Source organism: Melopsittacus undulatus, chromosome 4, assembly GCF_012275295.1.
Source record: "Melopsittacus undulatus isolate bMelUnd1 chromosome 4, bMelUnd1.mat.Z, whole genome shotgun sequence".
Taxonomy (NCBI): Eukaryota; Metazoa; Chordata; class Aves; order Psittaciformes; family Psittaculidae; genus Melopsittacus; species Melopsittacus undulatus.
Genome location: NC_047530.1, coordinates 89,011,707 through 89,036,167, shown reverse-complemented (window position 1 = coordinate 89,036,167; position 24,461 = coordinate 89,011,707). Strand labels below are relative to the sequence as shown.

Sequence of the window (24,461 nt, the reverse complement as noted above, 5' to 3'; positions counted from 1 at the left end):
GGGGGAGTGGGGATGTCAGGATGTGCCAAGGGGGAAACTGAGGCACAGCACATAGTGTGGGGCTGTGGTGTCTGCGGGCTGCCTTGTCCTGCAGTGTCTCCCCTGGGAAGCTGACAGCAGCACTGGAGCCATGGCAGGATGCTGTGTGAGTATGTGTGTGCTCCTGCAAGTGTGTGAGAGTGCACGCGTGTGCCTGAACATGAATGTGTTTGCACGACCATGCATGTATACATGTGTGCATGATCAAGTATGCTTGCAGATGCACACGTGTGTGTGAGCCTGCAGGATATGCACGTGTGTGCAAGCACATCCATGTGTGTGCACAAGCGTGCTTGCACATGCTTGTGTGGTCACATGTGTGTGCTCCCAGCTCAGAACCATCCATCCCCACTGGCCCTGTGCCAGGCGCAGCTTGTTTTTCAAGTGCCCCCTGCGATGGGACTCCAGAGGGGTTGTTTGTCCATCATTAAACCAGGGGCTGGAGCGGGGCCAGGGCTGGGCAGCCAGGCGCATCCTGGCCAGAGCAATTGCTTCCAGTGCCCACAGAGCCAATGGGCCCTTCCTTGGTGGTGGGGAATCGCAGTGTATGGTGATGAAGGGGATATGTGTCTCGTGCCCTCAGTGGGGACCCCCCACCAGTGAAGCAAGTCAGAGACAGAAGGGGAAACTGAGGCAGGGGGTAGCTGGACCCTTCCAGTCAGGCTTGACTTGTGGTGATGGGTACCCTGCAGTTTGTGCCGTGGTCAGAGGCCCGGGCAGTGCTGGAGGCAAATCCAAGTGGGGCATGGCAGGCTCTCCATGGCTGTGCCAGGAACAGGGGCTGTAGGGAGGGGACATCCATGTCCCAGCTTGTGCTACGGGACATGTCCTGTCCCTGCTCACTGTCCCAGCAACTCTGTTCTCTCTGCACCCTCTGCAGCCTCACTGCTTCCTGTCCCTGTCCCCGATGTTCCATCAAAAGCTACCCCCCAGTGCTTCGGGACAGGTAATTAGAAACACTCTCCGTCTCCACATAGAGCAGGCCGCGGGGGGGAGGAATGCCGCAGGAATGTGTCCTTGGTCCTGGCACTGGCCCAGCCGGGGTGGCAGGATGGGGGGGCTGTGGGGGTCAGTGCTGCCGTGGTGCGGTGCTAGGTCGTGTTTGTGCAGTGTGTCCTGGAGGAGGTTCTATGGGGATTTCCCCCCCTCTCCCTCTTTTCTTTTTCCCCTTCTTTACGTCACTGCCCAAATATTCAGCCTCTCTGAGCTCTGGGGCGGGGGGGCCGCGGGAGCTGTCGTCTTGGCTGCTCAGAGGAGCTGGGGCTCTTCTCTGCACCCTCCAGGTGCTGCTGCGCACAGGAGGGTGGGCAGGGAGCAGAGACTGCCCAGCCTCTGCATGGGTGAGCAGGGGCCAGGGCTGGCCTGGGGGTGTCAGCTGGGGCAGTGGGGACCACCAGCCTCCCTCCCTCCTCGCGGGAAAGCAGGACCAGATCCAACCCTCCAGGGTTCTGTGGTGGTGGGAAGTGGGATCTGCACTGAACAGGGGCTCCCACAGAGGACTTCTGCCTTATTTCCCACAGATTTGCTCCCTTCCCAGACCACTGTGGCCACTCCTCCTGGGACCTGTGCTGGGAAGGGTGCTGGGGGTCCTCTGGGACCACCAAGGGGTGGCACTGACCCCAAACCAGGTGAAAGCTCTGGCTCAAGAGGGCTTCTACAGACCTTGCACTGGGGCTTCACCTCTGGAGATGATCCCCCCAGGTAGCTGGTCCCCAGGTTCCCCTTCTGCTGCTGACATCTGGAGTAGTGCTACTCAAGGGGGCTTGTTTAGGGTTGTGAAGGAGCTGGTTCAGGTGGAAGGTGGTTTCTCAGTGGGTGCTTAAGGGAGCCCAAGGGGTGCAGAGGCCACTGGAGTCACTCAGTGGACTGCTGGACCTGCTCTCACTGGTACACTGAGTTGGTAGCTCCAGGAGGTGGCTGGAGTTCAGGGGTGTTGACAGGACTTCTCTGCTGTGTCCTGTGAAAGGGACACGTCAGCTCCCCAGGGGACAGCTCCCATCACCTTCCCGGGAACAGGGACTTGCTGTCAGTGCCCTTTGCTCATCCACTCATTTCCATCCCACTCAGCTACTTTCCCATTTGGCCCTAACTCTTCCGCTGCTGGTGTTTCCCAGAGCCTGGGAGCTGGCCTGCAGCCACCTCCCAAGGAACTGGGGCTATGGGGGTCCATACGGGAGTCTGTGCTGGAGCTGAGCTGGGATCTGTGCTCAGTTCCCCTGGTGCAGGATGTTCATTGCCACTCCATCCCAGTCACAGTATTCCCCTCTTTTTGGGATGCCTGGTTTTTGGAGGCTGTGCTGCTGGCAGAGCTTGTTTGAGGGTGCCAGTGGATGCTGGCTGGGGGGGTTGTCCCCAGCGTGGTGGCTGCTGGGGTTCAGCTCCATGCCCTTGGGTGCCAGGGAGGACAGTGTGGCAGGTGCTTCCTAGGGATGGGATGAGGAGGTGCCACCCAGGGATGTTGGGGCTCTGGTGTCTCATCCTCAGCAGCAGGAAAGGTCCACTGGTGCCTCTTGGTGCTCCCGTCCCATGGCACTAGCTGGCTGCTGGGGAAACTGAGGCATGGAGGGGCTGGGCAGGATCAGCTGGAGTGGGAGTGCACTCACAAAGATGATGCATTTACAGGAGTCTTGAAGGAGGGCAGAGGGACAGCCCCCCACCACCAACCCCTCCCCGGTGACTCCTGGGGGTTGGTGAGGCAGGAGGGGTCCCCGAGGTGCTGCTCCCTGTGGATAGAGCCAGCCCCAGCCCTTTGGCTGAGCCCACACTGCGAGGACGGAAACACAAACAGGAACGGGGAGGCGTTGGGCGAGAAAATGTCAACAGCGCTGGGCCGGGTGCCTGGCTCACCGCCTCCCCGGCCCTCTCGCTGCTCCATGGGCCGCTGCAGGCGGCCCCCCCTGCCCCGCACTGCAGGGGGCTTCCCCCTGCGCTCCCGGGTCTCCCGGCACTGAGCACTTCCACGCGAAGCAGCGGCAGGGCTGGGCTGCTCCAGGGGTGGCTGGGGAGAGCAGAGCTCTGGCCATGGCCACACAGAGCCCCGGAGGAGGAGGAAGGGAGATGGGAGGAAGGCAGGGGGGATGCTGGGCACACCCTGGGTTTGGGACAGGCGAGTAAGGACTGGTGTGGCTCCATGTGATGAGGGACAGCCGTGGCTTTTACAGCATTTTGGCCTTGCTTTTTACTTGGGGGGTGGGATGGTAAATCATCATCTTGCAAGGCTGGGGGTGCTGGACACCCAGGGACCATCAATTGCACACCTTGTCCTGCATGTGGAAAGGGGGACCAAGTTGTGCCAGGGGTGCCAAGCAGATAAAAGCCCCAAGAAGGGCCCCATAGCCCTGTCCCTGCTACCCTCCAGCCAAGGGCACTGGGACACTGGTGGCGTCACATGGGGCGATAAGGCCCTGACCCCGCTGCGCCCCATCGCTCGCTGTGGCCCCTCAGCACAGAGTGCGAGGCGCTTTGCAAGGGGACGCAGTGGAGGGTTTTTTTTTTGGGGGGGGGGTGTCTGGCCACTTACTGGTACCCCTCATCCAGGCCCAGCTGCCCGATAAGGGCTCCTGGTTGCCTTTAAGGGCGTTTTTAGGGGAGGCGAGGGGAGCGGAGCGGGGCTGGACTTGGAGCGCGCCGTGCAGCTGGGAAGAGAGGGAAAAGGAGAAGAGGGAGAAGGAGAGAGAGGAGAAAGGGGAGTGGTGGAAAAAGCCGCCCGGGACCCCCTTCCTCCCCAGAGCCGGGGCCGGCGCCCCCGAGCTCCCCAGTCCCCGGCTGCCCCAGGGGTGCGGAGGGGAGCGGGGGCCGGCGGGACCCCCTGGGCTCCACCATCGCCGGGTCCTGCTTGAGGGGAGCGAAACCTTTCGGCTCTCCCCCTCCTTCCCTCCCCTCCCTCCTCCCTCCGTCCTTCCTTCCTTCCTTCTCCAGGCTTGGCCCGGGGAGGGAGGGGGGCTCTGCCTGCAGTCTGCCTTCACGCCTGCCCGCCCGCCGGGGCGACGCCGGGCTCCCGCCTGCCCCCCCCCGGCCCTCCCGGCCGCCCCCCGCGCCCCCCGGGCCAGGTGAGGCAGCGCTGCCGTCCCTTTCGGATGTAGGCAGGCGAGACCCCGGATGGATTTCGGGAGCGTCATGAACCAGGTACGGGTGGGCAGCGAGGGCAGGAGGGTCCCCTGCCCCCCGGGGGCGTGTGTGTGCTGCGCGGGGTGGCATGTCTTCAGGGGGCGGGGGATACGCGTGACACCCAAGCGGTGATGGGGTGGTGCGTGTTGGGGGGTCCCGGTTGTCGCTCCCCAGCGGGGTCTAGGGGTGCGGGGGACTTGGAGCGGCCGATGCGGTGCTCGCAGGAGGATGTGGGCAGGGGGCTCGGGTTGGTTTGCTGCCGGCTGGGAGCTGTGAGTGGCTCGGGGGGGGGGGGGGGGGGGGGGGCGTCCTCGCCGTGCCCCCCTCCCCACCGGTGACCCGCGGGGTGTCCCGGAGGGGAGGACACAGGCGCTGGGGTTCGCGGCTCCTCCCGAGTGCGCAGGGACCTGTCCCCGGGGAGCCGGGGCTGCGCGGGAAAGCGGGGAACTCCCGCGGCTCCCTCCCCGCTGCCGGACCGGTGCCTGTCACCCGCGGTGGGCGGCACGGGAGGGGCCGGGACACCCATGGCAGCCCATGGGTTAACCCCCCGGTCCCGCCGCGGCACCGTCAATGGTTAAACCCGGGTTAATGAGTGGCGAGGAGCCCGGCAGCCCCGGCGGGTGCAGCCCCCACCTTCCCGAACAGGGACCCCCGGCTCCTCGGCGCCGCCGGGCCCGCAGAGGGTTAAATCCGGCAGGGCATGTCGCGGCGCAGATGTTTTTGGGCTGTGCTCCTGGGAGAGGAAACGGCTGAGCGAGGCATCAGCCCTCCTAGTTTTAAGGGGAAAACAAGAGAAAACAGAGAATTGTTCCGGTCCCGGTGTGCTTGGTCCCGCTCGGCGTCAGAAGCAGCCCCTGAAGCGGGTCCGCTGACCTCGTGGGGTGTTGTGGGGCAGCTGGCAGGGACAGGGGGTTAACAGTGAGTGCGTAACCCCTTGCTCCTCTTGGAGGGTGCTGGGGGGGCATCTGCTGCGTGGGGGAGCCCGAGCAGGCACCCCTTGTCCCTCCAGTGTGGTGGCACTGGGAGGGCTGCGTGTGTCCTGCCGGGAGTCTGAAGCCATCCCTGGGGGTGGCACCCCCGGGAAAGCGGGTCATGGGAAAACGAGCTCAAGCTGCTGCGTCTCTAATGAAGCTTCTGTCAGCGATCCTGCTGGCCCCTGTTCCAGGAAGGGCAGGGCTCCTGTTGCTCTGCGGGGCTGCTGTCCCCCTCCAGAGTACGTGGTGTGCTTGGGGCTGTGCTCCCCTCTCCCTCCCTTTTTGTGGTCTTGAGCCAAGTGGCCCGTTTGCACTGTGACTTACTTAGGGGATGAGAGAGCTCTGCCTGCCTTGGGTGACTCTCCTGCTTGCTTTGTCACTGTCCTGTACCTGGCCTTGTGCAGCCCATCCCTTGGGCATCCTGTCACAGTGCTGGCAGCCCTGGATCAGCACAGGAGCTGCCCTGCTGGGGGTTGTGGTGCAGAGAGAAGAACAGCCCCGTGGCTCGGTCCCTGGTTGAGTGGAGCAGCTCCATCTCCCCCCTCCTGATGCCATAGATGGGCTACCCCAGTTACAGGGGTGCTGCTCACTGGTTCAGTTTCAGTGCAGCCTATTTGGCTCTGTCCCATGGGGTGGAGACACAGCACTGACCTTGGTCTCCATCTGCTTGGGGCTTTGCGCATGAGGGAAGCCCAGGGGCTTGGTGCTGGGAGGCACAGACCACCCGGGGCAGTCAGGGCTTATTTTGGCACCATGACCGCCATTAGAGGTGGGTTGCAGCCCCACAGTTACTGCTGGGTGCCCCTTGCGCCATGGGCAGCCCAGAGCCTGCATTAGGGTCTTTATGCCTAGGAATGGGGTTTGCTGGTGCTCCACCAGCATCGCAGAGGGAGTCTGTAGGGCAGGGCCTCCCACTGTGCTCACCATAGGGCACAAGCAGCCAGCACATCTGCTTAGAGGCCAGCGTGCTGGCCAGTTTCACATAAGTAACTATGCCCCAGCCAATTCTTGTCAGGATCCATTTGTTGACCAGTCCCATATGAGAATCAATGCGCTGACCAGTCTTGTGCAGGAATCACTGCTCTGATCAGTCCCGTGCTAGAACCCACATATTGACCAATCCTGTGTGAGAATCTGGGTGTTGACTAATCCTATCTAAGAATCCGTGTGCCAGCCAATCCTGCATGAGAATCCATGCACTGACCAATCTCAAGTGAGAATCCAGTTGCTGCCCAATCCCATTTAAGAATCAATACATGGACCAATCCCATGTAAGAACCTGTGTATGGCCCAATCCTTGTGAAGTCCCCTGCAGCACAGTGTCCCAGCTAATCCCAGTGTGACTGCTGATCAATCCTAGTGTGGGATCCTGGTGGCTGGCTTGGTACCTGGAGGGGAGGTGTTGATGTGGGACAGAAAGCACCCCCATGCTCTCTCTTGGGGCAGGCGTGGTGCAGGGGGATAGTGACCCCACACTCTCCCTTGGGGCAGGCTGGCTGGACGAAGGTGAGTGCTGTCCTGGCAGTGGGGTGTCCCCACAGCAGGGTAGCAGCACCCATTGGTGGGTGCTGGCAGCAGAGCATGGCTGGGGCTGTGGGGCTGGTGCCAGGCAGGCATGCGCTGGCCCACAGGGCCGGATCCAGACCTGCTGCCTACAGATGTTGCCTTTTTAGGCACTGGGGCTCAGCACATCCCTGCCTGTGGCCAGCCCTATGCTGAGGCAGCACCTGCTGGCAGAGCAGGGTCAGTCCCTGTCCTGGGCATGTGGAGACACTTCTGTCCCCCTCCTGACCCCCAAAAACTTCTTCATCCCCACAAAACAGGCCCTGGGGTGCTACTTTCTCCTCCTTCCCCTAGCTGGCACTTGGCAACCCTGGGGCTGATTGCTCAAACCAGCCTGGAGCCAGGACCTGCCCTTATTTGGGTTCAGACCAGGGCTATTTTGGTGGTGTTGCCTCCATCACAACCCCTCAGAGCTTCCCTGTACATTGTCTTCCTTGTCCTGTTCTCCCCATGCCAGGACTGCAGACCTGGCTGGCTGCAGGCTGCAGGGTGGGTCACGGCTCTCCTGGCCATGCTGTGGGTGCATTGGGGTGCCAGTGGTGGCCCCAGGGCCAGTGCAGGGTGGAAGAGCTGGTGTCCCCACAGGTATCTCAATTCCGATCTGCAGGGCTGGGTGCTCTGGGTGACCTCTCCTGGCCCTGCTGCCGCCTTCCTGGCGGGGGTGGGCGACAAGGTGGCTCCCTGAGGACATACCAGAGAGGGGACACAGAGGGGATAGGGTCCATCCCAGCTTGGGGGACATCTGTGGCATGGTGTTGGTTCTTTGCTCTGCAGTAACCCCCCGGGTACCACCAGCATCTCTTGGGCAATGCAGGGGCAGGGCAGCTCTGCAGCCTGTGCCCTGGCACAGGCACTGCCAGGCATCCCAGCACAGAGGGGATGGTGTGGTGACAGTTCCTGGTCCAGCTGCGGGGTGGGACAGGGATGCTCGGAGGGAAGCCTGGGAGCAGTGAGACCTCCATGCCCCAGCGTCAGCCCAGCCTGACTCACCCGGAGCCTCCGGCCAAGCCGCTCCCCTGCCTTTCGGCACAGCTGGCCTCCCCTCCCGAAGGGGGGAACCCCCAAAGCAGCAAAGCCCTTTGTGCTGGTGGGGGCAGAGAGGGGTTGTGTGGTGCTGGGGTGCTGCCTGCTCCCTGGGACCCTTGTTTCAGGGAGCTGAGGCTCCATATGGCCACCCTGTGCCTCGTGTGCCGGGCTGTGCTTGGCAGGGTGGAGCTGGGGTGAGAGGGGATCGGGTGCGGACGGAAACATGCCGTCCTCCCGCTGGGGACTTGTTGCATAAACAGGAGATTTGCCGGAGCTCCAAGAAATGTGAGGGCAGGAGCAGGCAGCACGTGATGTGGGCGCAGGGGACCTCACCCCCAGGCAGGGCAGTGGGGTGGCTGCAGCGGCACTCTCTGAGCCTAGATCCTATAGATCCTTATGGCCGGCGGGGGGAAGGATGCTGCAGCTGATCCCAGCAGGAATGGGGAAACAGGGGTGCTGGAGAGGGGAAAACCTACCCTGACACCTCAACTTGGTGGCTCCAGCCTGTCCCCTTGAAATGCCTTCTGCATGGGGTGTCAGAGCAGGTGTCCTGCTCTGCCCCACACTATGGCTAGGAGGGAGTTTGGCAGTGCTTGGAGACTGCTGTGGGGCTGGTAGCAGGGGAAAGGCTCTGGGCTGGCTGGGGGGCTGCTGTGGCCCTGGGGGTGGCCCTGGATGCTCTCCCCCTTGCTTGAGGCAGGGTCTGAGGGTGAGCAGAGAGCCATGGGGTGCATGGGGAGGAGATGCACAGCCCAGCTGGAATGTGGGTGGTGCAGAGCTTAGGTGGCTTTGCTAGGGAAGCAGTCCACCACGGGGTGACATGTGCTGAGCTGGCATTGGTGCTACCCTAGTGTAGTCCCATGGGATGCCAATTTGGCTACTGAGTCACTATCCTCTTTGGCAACCGGTGTTTCCAGCCCACAGGGTGGTTTAGACAGGGGACGCCCTTCCTGGGGGGGTGGAGGGAATAAGGTGCCTTTTTCCCCTCTTTTGGGGTCCAGATCTCTTCTGCACAGTGGGGCCAGGAGGGCTGTGCCTGCCTGATGCTGGCTTGCTGTGGGGTAGACCAGGATGTTGAGAGAAACCCCTTTTGATAGCAAGTCTCCTGCCCCAACCACACCATCCAGGCTGGCTTGCTGGTGTCTTAGTGCTGGGCTATGGGATGTCTCTGGCATGCTGGGGTCTGCTTGAGGGCTGGGGTGGGTGTTGCTGCGTCTGCTTCCAGCATCGCAAGGGTCAGCACCGGCCCGGATATCAGACTGCTCAGGAATGTTTATCGGAGCTCCTGGGGAAGGGAAAAACAAAAACCGCCACCCAAAGGAAGGGATATGCGTCAGAGATGGGCTTGCATCGCCCACCGGCAGCCGGGTGGGCCGGGCTGTGGCTTGGGGCCAGCTTGTGACTGGCTCAGGCAGCCGGGCTGGGGCAACCCCTGTGCTCCCCCAGCCCATCCTGTGCCCAGTGCTGCACTGACCCAGCCTGCTCCCGAAGCACAGGGCTCCTCTGTGGAGGTTTGTCTTCCACCAGCCCTGCTGGCATTGCGTGAGCTGGGCCTATAACCCATGGGGATGCTCTGGCTGGAGCAGGACCTGACTATGCCCCTGGGCTCCTCCATGGCTGCAGGGGTTGTTTTGCTAAGGGAGGAGGAGGAGGGAGAGGAAGGATTTGGGAGGGAGATGCAAACATTGGTTGCAGCATGGAGCAGGCTCTGGAGTGTCTCATAGACAGGTATGTGGTGGATGTCTGCATTCCTCCAGCTTCGCTCAGTGCTTGTGAGCTGGTGCTGAAGGCTTGGCAGGGATCTGGGGTGCAGAGGTGGATCCCCAAGCTGCAGCAGGTAGTTTGGTGAAGGAGGGCTCCCATGGGCTGCTCTGCCCTGGGGCCATGTGTCCAGGAGCTGTCAGGTATTAATTAGCTATCCCGGTCTTTACTTCTGGTTTGGGTATCTTGAGGGCACTGAGTTGTTCTAGGTACAGTGATACAGTGACAGCTGGTTATGAGTGAAGCGAGCCTGCCGCTTCCCTCCAGGGGAAGGCTGCAGGGTGTGCCCAACCCTCTGTGAGACATCAGAGAGTCCCCACCACTCGAGGCTCTGGGGACTCACTCACTGGGAAACTGATTCTGCTGCTTGGCTGGTGGGATGTGGCTGCGACCTGGGGGGCCGTGGAGGGCCGTGGGGTGGGCGGCAGCCGTGCTGCGCCTCGTTCCTCACATTCCTGGGCAGGGCTGCCGGGCGGTGGGGTCGCGGCGGCGGGGGCCGGGCAGCAGGAATGCAAACACCGGTCGGGGGGAGAAGAAAGGTCGCTGTGTCTGCCATGGCAAGATGAAGCCTGGGCCAGGGGTGTGCAGGTCTCCCAGCCTTTCCCACCCCTCACTGCCTCATGGGGCACTGGGGTGCCTGGGGATGGAGATAGCAGTGGTCCTGCGGCTCACCCCAGTCCTGTGTGCGGTGATGCTCTTACAAGTCTGTGAAGCAGGAGGGATGCTCCTGTACCTCCTGCTCAGCAGCTTGGGTTCCCCAGGAAGGGGTCTGTTGCTTGGGGCTGGGTCTTCCCTCTTCTTGAACTTGGGGCATGTGTTGAGCCAAACATGAGAAAGGGAGGGTAGCTGAAAACAGTGTTACATTCCTGCAGTCCTTGTAAAGCTGCCTTACTGGGATGAGAGCAATGGCATAGAGCTGTGTTGGTGTCTCCTGTGGATGGGAGGAGCAGTGTAGAGTGAGTACAAGCCCATGTTAGACAACTGAGGATCCCCTTAGGGCAGGGAAACACAACCATAGGCACCCCAGTTTTCTCCCTTCTCCACCCAAAGGAGCATTTGTAGCCTGCAAACCTCCTGATGCCAACAGCATAGGAGGGCTGGGCATGGACCCTACAGGAACCAGCATGTCCCATGGTGGGGGAGCTGTGTATCTCCCCTCATCACCAGCCTCGGGAGCTGGGCCTGGGTAGGGGCTGGGGGCCCTTGGTTGTGCACCCCCGGGGGAGAGCACGTGGTACACAGGACACGGTGCGGGATACGGGATACAGCACAGCCCTCGCCGGCCCCGTCCACAGCGGCCCGCTGCCGGAGAACATTCCAGGGAGGCTGGCGCAGGGCCAGCGCCGCGGGGCAGGGAAAGGGGCCTTTTATGGAAGCGTTTCTGCATTAGAATAAAATCATAATAATAATGTGCAGGGGAAGGGAGCGGGAGGAGGAGGAACAACAATCCCTGAAGAAAACAGGGAGGCGGGATGGGAACAGGCTGGTGGCCGCGGATGGGGCAGGCACTAGGCATCACGCAGTGGGGGTTGGGATGGGGTGGGATCGGAGTGTTCTAACGGGGGTCCTTGGAGCAAATCCTTCTTTTTATGGCTGAGGGAGGTGTGGGGGGTCCCCGTGCTGCCATGGTGGTGTTCGGCAGATTGGCTGGATCCTGGGATGGGGCAAGGGATGGCTGGCTGGGGGTCACTGCTCCGGGGAACACATGGAGATGCTCAGAGGGGACGAAATGTTCGCAGTCACACCTGGCCGCTACCGCCGCCATCTCCTGACCAGCGCGGTGCTGGAAAGGCTGTTCCCGGTGCTCCCGGCACAGACAGGCAAAGCGCTGCCGCTCCCACCCTGGCGTGCTGCAGCTTCCCGGCCGGTCGGGGTGCACGCAAACCCCAAGGTTAATTGTCAGTAATTGCCGCTGGTAATTAAGGTAACAATAGCCAGGCTGTTCAGCTGGCGGCTGCAGGAGCACTCACGAGGCTGCGCTGGCGTTTGTTCCAGGAGCTGCTCTTGGCATCAGGCAGCCATGCTGTGCTGTGCTGTGCTGTGCCGTGCCGTGCCGTGCCGTGCCCACCCGGGGTTGGGGCTGCCCGAGCATAAGTGGCACCACCCCCATGGTCCCGAGCCTACTCCTATTGCCAGGGAGCCCATCCTTGACCTGGGGATGCTGCCTCTGCTCCTGCCATGGGCCACCGGCACCCCTGTCACCCCCTTGGGCAGGCATGCACTGAGTTTGTTTAGGGAATGGGGGGATGCTGCAGCCTCGTCCCTTCTCACACCCCGTGCTGGTTGCAGGGACTAACCCTGGCCCTCTTCTGTTTCCTTGCAGGCTGTGACCCCCTGCTCTGCTGCTGTCAACTATGAGCTGGTAAGTGATCCCCTGCCATGAGCTGTGGGTGGCAGGTAGGGTTCTGCGGATGCAGGGTGGGACAAGACTCTATTCTGCACTGGGTATGGGGCTTTCTCTGCCTAGGGGCTTCAGGGTGTGAGTCTCTTGCCCCAAAGCCACAGGGGTCCTGTGCTGGGGTTAATGGCACCCCTGTGTTTGGTGCAGTTCCCACCAGCTTTGCTGGCTGCAGGGCATCCCATGTCTGAGCAGCATCAGTTGGGGCAGCCTAGCCATCACAGGACTTCTGGAGCTGATTCCTCTGGGTTCCCTGGTCCCTGAGGGCCTCCCCTCCCTGGCCTGAGCTGGGGCTGTTCCTTGCACACACAGAGATGGCTCTACCAGATGTCCCTTTGAATCAGGGCGCCCAAGGTTGCACGTTTGCAGCCCTTGTTATTGTCACCGTCTTCTACTGTCCCTCCTGGGGACCTTTACAGAGCAGACAGAGCCAGGGCGATGAACAGCACTTCCCACACTGTCCTCTATGGACACTGGGAAAACAGCTGTGTGCCCAATCTCCATTCACCCCCTCCTGGGAGGACAGGCAATGGGGTGTTGGGCAGGCAGAGCTGTGCTCCTTTGCCATGCTGTACATCCTTCTCTGGGCAAGGCACTGGGATGGCAGTGGGAGCAGGACCACACTGGGGCAGAGGTTTGTGAAGTGTGGCGTGGCAGTGCCCAGCAGGCAGCATCCTGCTGGCTGAGCAGCCCTCCCATCCCCGTTCTGCCCATGCTGTGGTGGCAGGCAGAGCGGGCACGTGGTGGTGGGGAGGCTGGCGTTGCCTGGGGCCTCCGCGGCCGCCCTTCCTTCTCGCTCCGGACGTGTGCCAAGGCTTGCTGGGGCAGGCGCCGGGGAGCGGAGGCCCTGGCAGGGTTTTGGCTCTGGGATTGGCAGCCTACCAGTGCTGGGGTGGCCGTGACCCCTGTGGAGCCCTGCGCTGGGCACCCCATAGCTGGCAGGGGTCTCACCTGAAAAGAGGGTTTCGGGGATGCCCCCCTGAGAGCTCATGGGAGCAGTGCATCAGCCCAAGTGAGAGAGGGGATGGGGTGGGAGCAGAGCGTGATGCCCCCCCCAGGCCCCGTAGTGGTTATCTGTCCCGGGCTTAATCTCTGCCTGCACCTCCCGCCCCTGCCAGCCTCCTCGGGCACTTATCACCAGCAAAAACATGTTGGGTCTGAGCTGGGACCGTTAATTGTGGCTCTGGGAGGAAATTAAAAGGGGTTTGCCCTGTCCCATGTCTGGAAATGGCAGCCCTGGCTCTGCTGCCAGGACCAGAGCAGCCTGGTCTCAGGGCTTTCCTCCATCCCCCTGGTCCTAGGACCCCCATAAGCCACTCCGCTGGGTCCCTTTGCTGCACCACCCTCAGGAGACCCAGCCAGCTGTCCCCAGGCAGAAATATCTGTCCCCTGCTCTCTATATTTGGGGTCTGGACACTCTTCCCTAACCCTGGGAAGTTAATTCCTGTCTCCAGCCCCATTTCAAAGCTCTCTGTAGTAGTGTGTCACCAAATTTGCCCCTTTTTGACTATCTCAGATCCCTGCTCTGTTCCCTCTGGACTTCTTTGGTCCTGTTTGGCGAGGTTTATCTTGGGGAGCTGGGCCTGCTGGTGGCCAGGGGCCAGGCTGGGTGTGGGGCTGTGCTAGGCTTGCCTGTTGTTTACCTCCTGGCTGTGGGGTCTGACCATGGGGGATCCAGATGGGAACCCAGAGGTGTGTGGGGCATCAGGTGCTGTCATGGAGGGAGCACAGGGTTCGACTGAGTGTTACCCATCTGCAGCAGCGGTCCAGCATAGGGGACAGCTGCCAGGAGACAAGATGGCAGCATCCTTGCACCTGAGCATTGCCCTGTCTCCATGCCTGGATTTCGAGGGATTCACAACCTTTAGGAAGAGCGGACATGTTGGAAGGCAGGGAAGGAAATGGGACCGTGGTGCATTTCCTAGGAAGGGCCAGAAATAGCCCAGGAGGAACTTTTGACCCTGCCCCCTGCTCTGTGTGTGCATGTCTCTCAATCTCTCTCCTTCTCTCTCACTTGCCTTTTTCTCACCCTCCCCTCCTCCTGCCTGCCTGCAGCCATCTGTGGGAGAGAGCATCAGGAAGCAGGTAGACACCCTGGTAAGTGCTACCAGCCAAGGACACTGGACTGTCTTGAGACCTCCTGGGGAGTCCCTTTGTGCCTGTCCCATTGCCACAAGCACCCACTGCAGCCAAAACCCCTCAGCCTGGGATGCCTCCAAAGTCCCCCAGCATCCCTGGGATGCCCCAGCCCTCCCTCACTGCCAGCCACAGTGATGATGGCCATGCCGAAGGCCTAGCAATGTGCCCAGGGTCGGTGGCAGAGCCCAGCAGGGGGGGGGGCCTGGGGCTTTTGCTGCAAAGCCAGCTTTCCTGTCTTGGAGCTGGGGATATGTTATTTAATCCATGGACATCAAATTGCTAAGACAGTGTAGACAAACACAGTGCCAAAGTCAACGTGGGCAGCTTCCCCTGCTCGCAGCCAGCTTGCTGGCCTCCCTGTGTGCTGGGGCTGGGACCTGAGAGATGGAGGCAGAGCAGTTCCCACGAGGAAGCGAGTGAAAGCTTTCCTCACCTGGGAGCCGGCTTTGCACCATCCATTTGTTTCCATGATATGTTTCCAGCACCTCTCTGAACTGGAGAAAGAACATCCACAGCTAGAATAACCTAGCAGGACAATGAGGATTCCCCTCTGCTGGCTTTGCACTCTTTTGGGCAAGCTTCCTGCTATTTCTGCAGCTTTTCTTGTGCCTTGCATCACAGAAGGGACCTGTGGGTTTTGGGTGCTGCCCAAAGCCTGGGGACATGCTGAGCCACCCTGGGGCTGGGAGGCAGGTGTTTGATGGGGCTGGCAGTGGGGTCTTCAACCCAGTGTGGCTGGGACCAGCCTGTTGTGTGCCTGGCTGTACTGGGACATACTGGCTTGACTCGTGTCTCTGCTTCAGAGGAGACCTTTCAATGGTCTCCCAGCGTGGCTGCAGGCAAGAGTGTTTAACAATGTGGGTGCTGGCTCCTATCAGCTGATAGCGGGCTGACTCTCCCTGGGCAGTGGCTGGCGGCAGAGGCAGCTGCCATTAGATTGGGGGGAGTGGGGCAGAGCCAGGGGGCTCCTGCCAGGACAGGGTATGCTGGAGGGCCCTGGCCACGGGCACCCACTTCCCTGGGCTGTGAGGGTGCCAGGAGCAGAGCCACCATGCCGTGGAAATGGATTAGCAAGGGTCTCACTGCCGTTAAGGTATGGAGAGGGGGGGGGAGCTGCTGCCTTGCTTACCCTTCCGTGCCTCAGTTTTCCCATGCAGGAGAGGGGGTGAGTCCCAGTTGCCCCGTGTCAGCTCCTCTGCCAGGCAAGGCTGCGGCTGGGAGGGTGCTGCAGCTGGGTGGGGTGACAGGGGCTGATGGGGCTCCCCTGCAGAGTGCAGATGGGGGACCCCAGATGTCTCTTGCTCTGAGGGTTTGGGGCAGAGCAGAGCCCCTGGTGGGGATCCCATCCTGGTTACCATTGAGTGACACAGGGATGAGCCCATGCTTGGCTTCAAGCTTGCTCCATGCATCCTGATCTGCCTAGGAAAATTTTACCTCTCTTTTTTGCTGTGTTTTAACTCTTTTTTGATTTGCCTTTTTTTTATGTGTTATGCTCTTTCTTTTTGCTGTGTTTTTAACTCCAGGAATGTGGGGGCGTTTCTGGGGTGAGCAGGTTTGGGGCACCCTGAGGAGAACCTGGGGGTTATTGCCACTGCTGCCTGAGCCCCCCCCCCGGGCACTTGGGCAGGGCTGCTGCCTCCTGCAGCGGCTTGGGCTGAGAGAGGAGGTGGTTGTCCCCAGCTGAGCCTGAGTGTAGCTCCGCTCCACCGGGCAGCCTGACCTTGATGGGGGACGTGAGGCTGATGGAGGGTGACGGAGCTGCCCATGGGAACACCCCTGGGACTGCTCTGGTGGCTGAAGGCTGATGGGGAAGCCTCTCCCACCTCATCCCATTGCTTCCAGCATGCTGGCTGCCGAATACTGCAGCCCTGAGGAGAGTGGCAGCAGGTCCTGCAGCTCCAGAGACGAAAGTGACATACTGGGAGGTGGCTGCAGGGTGCATCTCTTGTTTCTGGATCCTTCAGGGACTCGGAATGTGCTGCCTGCATGAGATGAGTCTTTAAATGACTCCTGCTTATTAGCTGGAGATACTAAAACTAATGAGGTGTGAGTGTGTTTTTCCTTAGTGGTTTTTTTTGGAAGCCCTGCTTTGTTTTTTGGCTGAGGTCACGAAGTCACCGAGCAAACCGGCTGCAGATGAATTTCTCGAGGCCAGAGAACATGCATAAATAGAAGTTTCCTGCTCTGAGAGCTCAAACATTTCCTCCTGGTGCTCAGCTCTGCAGAGCTGAGGCCAAAGCAAACCATGGTCCCTGGCTGGCTCCTCGCCGCCACTTGGGCAGCAGGACCTGCCACTGCTCCGTCCTTCCAGGTGTGTGCTTGGAGCCTGGCTGAAACTGGAGCTACTTGAGACATGCCTGAGATTGTCCCCCTCACCCCCAGCATCCTCTTCAAAGGTCCTCTGGGACCCTGTAGCAAGGCACTGGCCCTGCAGTGCCCATGGTGGCTGGTCCCAGCTGTGCTGGGGGTGTGAGAGCTGGGTTTTGCTCATGGCTACGGGGGGGAGCATGATGTCACTGTCAAGGTGTTTGCTGCCACTGGGATGCTTAGTGGGTGGTGTTTGGAGGCAGCAAGTTTTAGGGGCAGTTTTAGGGGTGTTACAGTGTGTGGTGCAATGTCACTGGGATGGGAATGCTCCAGCAGCATCATCACACCCGGCTCTAGCAGGACCCTTGTGCTGGCTGGGGGTTGGATCAGGATAGTGGATCACCTTTCCTCTCTGGTTTTTAGGATGCCACGAAATCCCCCAGGAGTGGGCAGTCACGCCGCAAAGCATCCAGGTAGATGCCTCAGTTTCCCCTTCTTGTGACCTGAACCTCCCCTCCTTCCCCCACCAACACTTTGCTTCTCCAGATGTGCTACAGATGGAGATGCTCTCCGTGGAGAAGACACAGGGGTTATGACCTGCCATCACCAACTTTGGGTCCCTAGGACACCATAAGGGGGCTGAGAGCTGGGGAAAGGCTGTGGGCAGACCTGCTGCTGCATCCCCACATGTCCCAGCCTGTCTTGCCTAACCCCTGGGGCGGTGCAGGATGGGGAAGGGTCACTGTGTCCCCTCCCCATGCCATGTCCTGACAGCAGCCCCCTCCCCTGCCCAGGAGCATGAGCCTGACAGCAGCCGTGGAGAGCAGCTGCGAGCTGGACCTGGTGTACATCACGGAGCGGATCATCGCTGTCTCCTACCCCAGCACAGCTGAGGAGCAGAGCTTCTGCAGCAACCTCCGAGAGGTGGCCCACATGCTGAAGTCCAAGCATGGGGACAACTATGTGGTGAGGAGCATGGCTGGAGCCCTGCCAGGCTGGGGAAAGGGCTGCGGTGCTCAGGTCCTGGGGATAGCGGGCTGCAGGGTATGGGTGCTGCATCCTTGCCTCCACCTGAACTTGACAGTGGTGAGGGGGATCTTTGCACTAAGGCACATGGATCTTTTTTCCTTCCTTAAAGCTTTCTAGTCCCTTTTGGTCCCCCTATCGGTTTTTGGCCATTGAGTTGTCCTGTGGTGAGGCATTACTTGGGTTAATGTGTCTGGGGAAGCCTTTCATGGGTGGATTTGGGGAGGCTCTGGGGTGAAGAAGAGTGAGGTGGTAGCGAGGGAGGAAGTGTGCCCCTCACTCTGTCTTTCTTCTTCCCCAAAGCTCTTCAACCTCTCTGAGCGAAGAAATGATATCAGCAAACTTCACCCCAAGGTGGGTCAGAGCTGTGGGAAGCGGAGTTGCTCGGAGCAGGGCTGTCTGTGGGACCAGCACCCTGCTGCATGCTGTTTGAGGGAGGAACAACCACCCTTTCTATACCACCCAGCTGCTGGAGGAGCAGAGAGGGGAAGCCCAGAGGAAAACACTGGGCCTTCCCAGTGAGTTTCTGGGATCTCAACTAAGCCGACCCCATCCTCAGCCCAAACCTGGCTGTTGGGGCCTCTCGGAGGTCTCTCTAAGGCATCCCCATCCCTGTCACCATGGACGAGCTGAATGACCCAGGGTGGGGGGTGAGCTGAGATCTGGGACACCGCTGGGACCCCCAGGTCAGGGCTTTGGGCAGCAGGGTGCAGGGTTGGGGGAGAGGCTGGGAGTGGTACATCAGGACAGTGCTCTGCTGCCCATCCTGGGTGTCTGCTCTGGGCTTCTGGGCTTTGCACACAGGTAGGCTCGGAGCTATGGAGAGGTGCAGAGTCCATTGTGGATGTGACCCCTGTCTGTTCCCCTGCCCAGGTGCTGGATTTTGGGTGGCCTGACCTGCACACCCCAGCGCTGGAGAAGATCTGCAGCATTTGCAAAGCCATGGACACGTGGCTCAATGCGGTGCCACACAATGCGGTGGTGCTGCACAACAAGGTGGGCTGGACCCTGTCCTTGGGATGCACAGTAATGGGAGGCTGCAGGGACAGGGCTGAGCAGCCTCAGAGGCTGAGGGATGCAGGGGATGTGGTGGTCTGTGGCTTGGGGATGTGGGCAGGTGTCAGCATATTTGTGTGCATTGATGTATGTCTATAAGGTTTGAGGTATTTGTGTAGGCTGATGCATGTGTATAGGGGTGCTTGCAGAAACCGCTGCCCCTGTGACACCCCTTCTGCTGTGTGCCCACAGGGGAACCGTGGCCGGCTGGGGGTGGTGGTGGCTGCCTACATGCACTACAGCAACATCTCAGCCAGGTGAGATGGTTACACAGTCACAGGGTGGTCCTGGGGCCCTCTGCCAACCTTCATCCCTGTGGTGCTGGGTGCTGGTGCCGATGTTCTCCTTCAACCTCATCTGTTCTTTTTCTCCCAAAGTGCCAACCAGGCTCTGGACAGATTTGCCATGAAGCGCTTCTATGAGGACAAGATAGTGCCTGTGGGACAGCCATCCCAGAAGAGGTGGGTCCTGGTGTGCATTTGCAGGCTGGCTTTTGCTCCCATGGCTGGGGTGGTTGGATGCAGGGGGACCAAGGTGGGTGCTCTGCTGTAGGTCCTGCCCCTGAGCTGCCTGTCCATCCTTCAGGTACATCCATTACTTCAGTGGGCTCCTCTCTGGCAGCATCAAGATGAACAATAAGCCCCTCTTTCTCCACCATGTCATCATGCACGGCATCCCCAACTTCGAGTCCAAAGGTGGTAGGTGTCCCCATGCCTCCCCCCAGCCCAGATCCCATGCACATACCATCACCCCGCACTGCCTGGCTCTCCAAGGGGGATATTTTCCACAATCTCCTTGGCAATTTTAATTTCCCATTCCCTCTTGGGGCCCATTTGCTCCTATTAGCAGGGTGCTATGTTTTTCCCACAGAAATGCCCACAGGGGGTGCGCAGCCTATGCTGGTCACTAACATGTGCTGTGGGGTGATGAAGCTTTTAAAATGATTTTTTGGGTGGATGGCACCAGACTGGGGCTAAGAATGGAAGTGGGATGATGGCCTCTGAGGGTGGGACCTCTTCTGAGTACCGGCACTTCCCCATGGTCTTACAATACTCAAACTGGGCTACAGGGGCTTTCCCCATTTCCCACCCTATCTGAAGCATCCCTTTCTGCCCATCCCAGATGTTGCCCAGCCGGTGTGGGTCAGCTGGGGTGGGGAGTGGCTGTTTGCTTTGGCTCTGTCCCTGTTTGGATTTCTCCCCCATGACTAATCCCTGCCTGGGCCCCTCCACCCTGCCGGCTAACAGCAGCTTGCCTTCTCTCTCCTCCTTGATGTCTTCCAGGTTGTCGGCCCTTCCTGAAAATCTACCAGGCCATGCAGCCCGTCTACACCTCAGGGATCTAGTAACTATCTCCTCACCATGGGGCTTTTCCCTCCTCCCCAGCATGGGGGCTTGGCAAGCAGGGGAAGATGGAGAGGGTCAAGGCCAAGTCCCCAGCAGTCTGATGCCCTGTTTAAGTCTATTTGGGGTCTAGGGAACTGAAAAAACCCAAAAGGGTCTTCCTTTTCCTTGGAGGCCGTAACTGGCTACACTGGGCCATACTGAACTCTTGTGCCGGGAGGGCTGTAGTGACTCTGCGTGTCAGCAGAGGGAGCCTGGGGCTGCGCAGAGCCTGGGGTGGGTGTCCCCGAGGGAGCGGGGACAGGAATGGGGACACCTCCCTGGGAGACGGAGGCGTTTCTCTGCTGTGTTTCAAATAGCCGCTCCTTCAGCCTGGATTAGTCCAGAGCAGCTCTTTCTTTTCCCCGGAAAAGACTTTCCCCCTTCTTTAACCTCCCGACGGTTTACCCTGACACCATTTTTCAGTGCTGCTCCTGGGGGAAGGCAAAGCAGGAGCCAGTTTCTCCAGCCACCCAGATGCATTGCTGGGGCCATATCCCAGACTGGGATACCCGGCTCCTGGCCCCCCTCACCTTGGGGGTGTTCCCATCTCCTCCCTCTGAACCAGGATCTCCCTTCCTTGCAGCCCGGTGTCCCCGTTAGCTGAGATTTACTGCCATCCCAGCCTTGCCATTCAGCTTTTAATAGACTGTTTATGGGACACCGGTAATAAACTCCAGGTTTATCTTGCCTGTGAAATCCAACTCCTTTCTTCCCTCATCCCCCGCTGCTGATGCCACCACCCAGAGGCAGTCCCTGGTGCCCCTGGAATGGGAAAGCTGGCAGGGAAACTGAGGCAGGGAGGAGAGCCTTCCCCAGGAGCCCTCCCTTCACGTCCTGTGCCCTGCTTGACCCGTGGAAGCCATGTGGATGGCTGGTATCCCAGCCTCAGCACTTGGACCCTGGTCAAACCTCACACCCAGCATCCTTAACACCCTTATTGGGCTGTGCCTCAGTTTCCCCTTCCTGTCTTCCTCCCTCTGGGAATGGCTGACCCTTTCGGGTGGGGGATAGGACCCTCCTCTGTCACTGAGAAGCCAGCTCTGTGCTTTGCACCTTTCCTGGATGGGTTTGGGTGGGAGGGGCTTGTTGAGGTGGTGCTGGGAGCTCTGGGGGGGGCTCTGCACTGCAGCTCACATCCTTGGGCTATCCCTCACTGCAGCAATGTGCAAGGAGACAGCCAGACGGGCATCTGCATCACCATCGAGCCTGGCTTGCTCCTCAAGGGTGATATCTTGGTAAGGAGCCTTGGGTCAGCCCCCCATGTGGGGAGCAGCTGGAGGATGGGTGGCCCTTATGTCTTGGGATCCCCCGGTTCCTCCTTGCCCAGCCCTGGGGCTCCTCCTGATGGCTCATCCCCACTGCGTTCCGCAGCTGAAGTGTTACCACAAGAAGTTCCGCAGCCCAACCCGGGATGTGATTTTCCGTGTGCAGTTCCACACGTGTGCTGTGCATGACCTCGATGTCGTCTTTGGCAAGGAGGACCTGGACGAGGCCTTCAGAGGTAACCACCCCAATACTTCCCCACTCCCTCCTCCCACCCCTCTGACACTGCTCCCATAGTGGGGACATGTGGGCATCCACCCTAAGTACACCGCTGATGAAGCAGGGCACTCTCCATCCACAGGGTGTGGGTGCTGCTCAGGGACTGGTGGCAGTGTCACCCCCTTTATTGCCGATGCAGAGGGGCTGCCTTGGGGTTGATTTGGGGGCTGACATGTTCTGCCCTGTGATGGGGTATGCACTACCTGCTGCTGGCCTTGAGGCATATTTGGGGTGGCTGTCTGGGTGCCGTTGGAGGGATAGATGGAGATAGCACCTTTGCTCTGCTCTTCCCTTCCCAGATGACCGTTTCCCCGAGTATGGGAAGGTGGAGTTCGTGTTCTCCTACGGCCCTGAGAAGATCCAAGGTATGGCTGGTTCACCATCAGAGGGGTTTGGAGCTGGATGCTGGTTCCTTTCCCACTCACCAGCTCTATCCCCTGCTGCCTTCCTTGCAACCTATCCCCGCCCCATTTACAGTCTGTTTGTCACCAGAGTGGGATGAGAGATACAGGCAGTGACGCTGATCTAGAAGCACCCATTGGTGCCCTATTGCCCTCTATGCTGTTCCCCAGGAGTTTGGTCTCTGCAGCATTTGCTGGCCCAGGAGAGAAGGAGGGTGTGCTTGGGACCAGAGGGCCTCTACCCAAAAAGTCCAGACCCAGGCACACTTGCTGCCAGTCTGTACGCCTGTCCCCAGGCAATCTCAAAAGCCTCAGCCAGCCTTGTACATCTTGTTTGTGAGTCTTCACGTAAATCCCATCCTCATCCATCTCTCTGTATGACTCTCCTGCCCTATGACTTCTGTGCTTTTTCTCTTGCTGCCCCTTCTCTCCTTGTCCCACCTGTGATCATCACCTCAGCTAACCATCCTGCCTCTTCCCAGGCATGGAGCACCTGGAGAACGGGCCCAGCGTTTCCGTGGACTATAACACGTCTGACCCACTCATCCGGTGGGACTCCTATGAGAACTTCAACGTCCAGCGCGAGGAGAGCGCAGAGGGCACCTGGGCTGAGCCACCCCTGCCGGGCAAGCACCTGGAGAAAGGTCAGGGCTCACGGGCGGTTGGTGACCAGTGTCCCCATGGGAATCCCCCTACCCCAGGGCAGCGGATGCTGGTGGGCAGCAGAGCTTGGGCAGGCAGCACTGCTGGGAGGAGCGTGGCCATGAGATGGGAGAGGAGGATCCCTTGGACTTTCCCCCCTGCCGTGGTGCCAGGGAGCTCAGGCTTGTTTTTGTTCAGCACTTTTGCTCTCAAAGCCGTGTTTGCACAGAGCCGGCTTCAGCCCCAGTTGATGCCCCAGACCTTTGGAGACCCAAACCCTAAGTCTGTCAGGAGTGGGACCTAATGGGGGGCCCATTAGGTCTCCGAGCTCCTTCCTCATGGCGCGATCATGGTGGGACGTAGCTATACCTGTTTCCTCTGGGTGAGATGAGGAGGCCTCAGTGGCCCTGGAGGGTCTGTACCATTGCATGGAGCTGGTACAAGCTCCTTGAGCACCCACTGGGATGCAGTGAGAAGGCCACCCTTGCCTGCTCAGCAGGAGCAGGAAGTACTTGCATGTGGTGGGTGGGGGGCCCCTGCCCCGGCGGCAAGGCCACCTGTGGCCAAGCAGGTGCCCGAGGTTTCCTGGCCCGGTCCGGATAGGCGTCCCTGGAGCAGGGACAGCTGCGGGCCCCCGTTGTCCCTGAAGGTCACCAGCTGCTCCGAGTGGGAGCTGTAGGCGGCCAGACCTGCTGGGGACAGTGGCGCTGGCAAGGGAGCCTCTGCCCATGGTGGGGATGTGGGGCTGGCAGCGTGGAGCTGGCACAGGCGGTGCCTCGGCACAGGGCAGTAAACAGGCAACTCGTGACGCGCGGGCTCAGCTGCACGGCAGGGAGCTGCAGAGCTGTGAGTCTGGCCCTAGGGGGAAGGGATGTGTGTCCCCCCCATGAGCTCACACTGTGGCTCTGCCCCTGCCCTCAGCCTTGGTGTGTGTGGTTCCCTTCACACCCCCAGGGCAGAGCTGCTGCTCTCCCAGCCCCTCACAGGGCTGCAGGGAACCCCAGGGCTCTTCTCCATTCCCTCAGTAAGTGTTTGAGCTGCAGAGGTGCCTCCATGTACCGATACCCGCGGGGAGGGTGGCAGTGGGGAATGAGGGCGCCTTGGAATTGCAAACACTGCCCCTGTTTGGGAATGAGGCAGGACCGCTGGAGGCTGAAGCTGCAGGCAGGAGGCTGCACTCTGACCTGTGCCAGCACAGGCAGCAGTGAGACAATGCATCTATAGGGGGTCACCCCAGCCACCCCCTGGGGCACCTCGAGCAGTGGTGTGGAGAGCCACCGTGGGCTCACAGGGGTCTGCCATCTTCCTCCCTCTGTTTCAGCACCTTTCCTCTTCTCCGGGCCGGTATGGGAACCCGGTGCCCGGCTGTGCAAGGGGGGTCCCTGTTTATGGTTGTTCTCACCTTATTTGGTCAGGGAATTGCACGCCACATTTTTGGCACCACCAGGCGTGAGCGAGCGGCGGCCGGGAGCAGAGGGGGGGTGAGGCTGGCACCGGGACCTGCGCCGGGGTGGAATCAGCCGCTGCTCCTCGTCCCCACCACTGCCTGTCCCCGGCGCTCAGTGAAGGCTCCCCGCAGACCGGTGCCGCACCCTGGGCCAACGGGATTGGGATTGGCATCGCCTGCCAAACGGTGGGTGCTCCCAGGGCCGCGTCTCCGCCTGACACAGCCACTCTCGGAGGAGGTGGATGCCCTTGCGCTGGCAGCTTGTTCGTAATGTAGGGCACCCATATGGGCTGGGGGGTGCCTGGCAGAGTGGGATGACACGAAGGAACCCTGAAGCTAGAGAGATGTCTGGGGTGTTGCCTGTCCTGGTGTTCCTCTTGCCTCCGCTGTGCTTATCTATGGGGGTTGGAGAAGGGGAAACTGAGTTGTAGCAGGGTTGCTGGCTGACCAAGCTTGCTCAGGGCAGGGGGCATGAGAGCGGGATCTGAACCCTCACATCTTACCCTCTGGTCGAGGGGACCTAGCTAGGTTCAGCAGGCAGGGGCTGCTTTGCATACCCCCCTATGGCACAAGCTGCCCTCCTCAGTGAGCTCACCCTTCTGTGTGACCCAGGCAGGGTCCCTGCTGCTGGCTGTGCTTGGGCTGCCC

At 60.4% G+C, this 24,461-nt stretch overlaps 1 protein-coding gene across 6 annotated transcripts in view; it reads left to right on the top strand.

The window, feature by feature from the left end:
• Nucleotides 1-24,461, top strand: part of TNS1 (tensin 1) — a 68,274-nt gene that overhangs the window by 10,359 nt on the left and 33,454 nt on the right. For 2 of the 6 annotated variants that reach the window (XM_031053059.2, XM_034061666.1), the window contains exons 4-17: nt 11,794-11,832; nt 13,924-13,965; nt 16,738-16,787; nt 17,109-17,280; nt 17,644-17,694; nt 18,214-18,336; nt 18,589-18,653; nt 18,774-18,857; nt 18,982-19,094; nt 19,680-19,740; nt 20,941-21,016; nt 21,153-21,282; nt 21,623-21,688; nt 22,207-22,368. In XM_031053059.2, the coding sequence (XP_030908919.2) occupies nt 11,794-11,832; nt 13,924-13,965; nt 16,738-16,787; nt 17,109-17,280; nt 17,644-17,694; nt 18,214-18,336; nt 18,589-18,653; nt 18,774-18,857; nt 18,982-19,094; nt 19,680-19,740; nt 20,941-21,016; nt 21,153-21,282; nt 21,623-21,688; nt 22,207-22,368 (1,234 nt within the window). Of the gene's footprint in view, nt 1-4,068; nt 4,165-11,793; nt 11,833-13,923; nt 13,966-16,737; nt 16,788-17,108; nt 17,281-17,643; nt 17,695-18,213; nt 18,337-18,588; nt 18,654-18,773; nt 18,858-18,981; nt 19,095-19,679; nt 19,741-20,940; nt 21,017-21,152; nt 21,283-21,622; nt 21,689-22,206; nt 22,369-24,461 lie in introns of those variants that run through there. The other 4 variants (XM_034061667.1, XM_031053061.2, XM_034061668.1 and 1 more) reach the window with 3 other exon arrangements.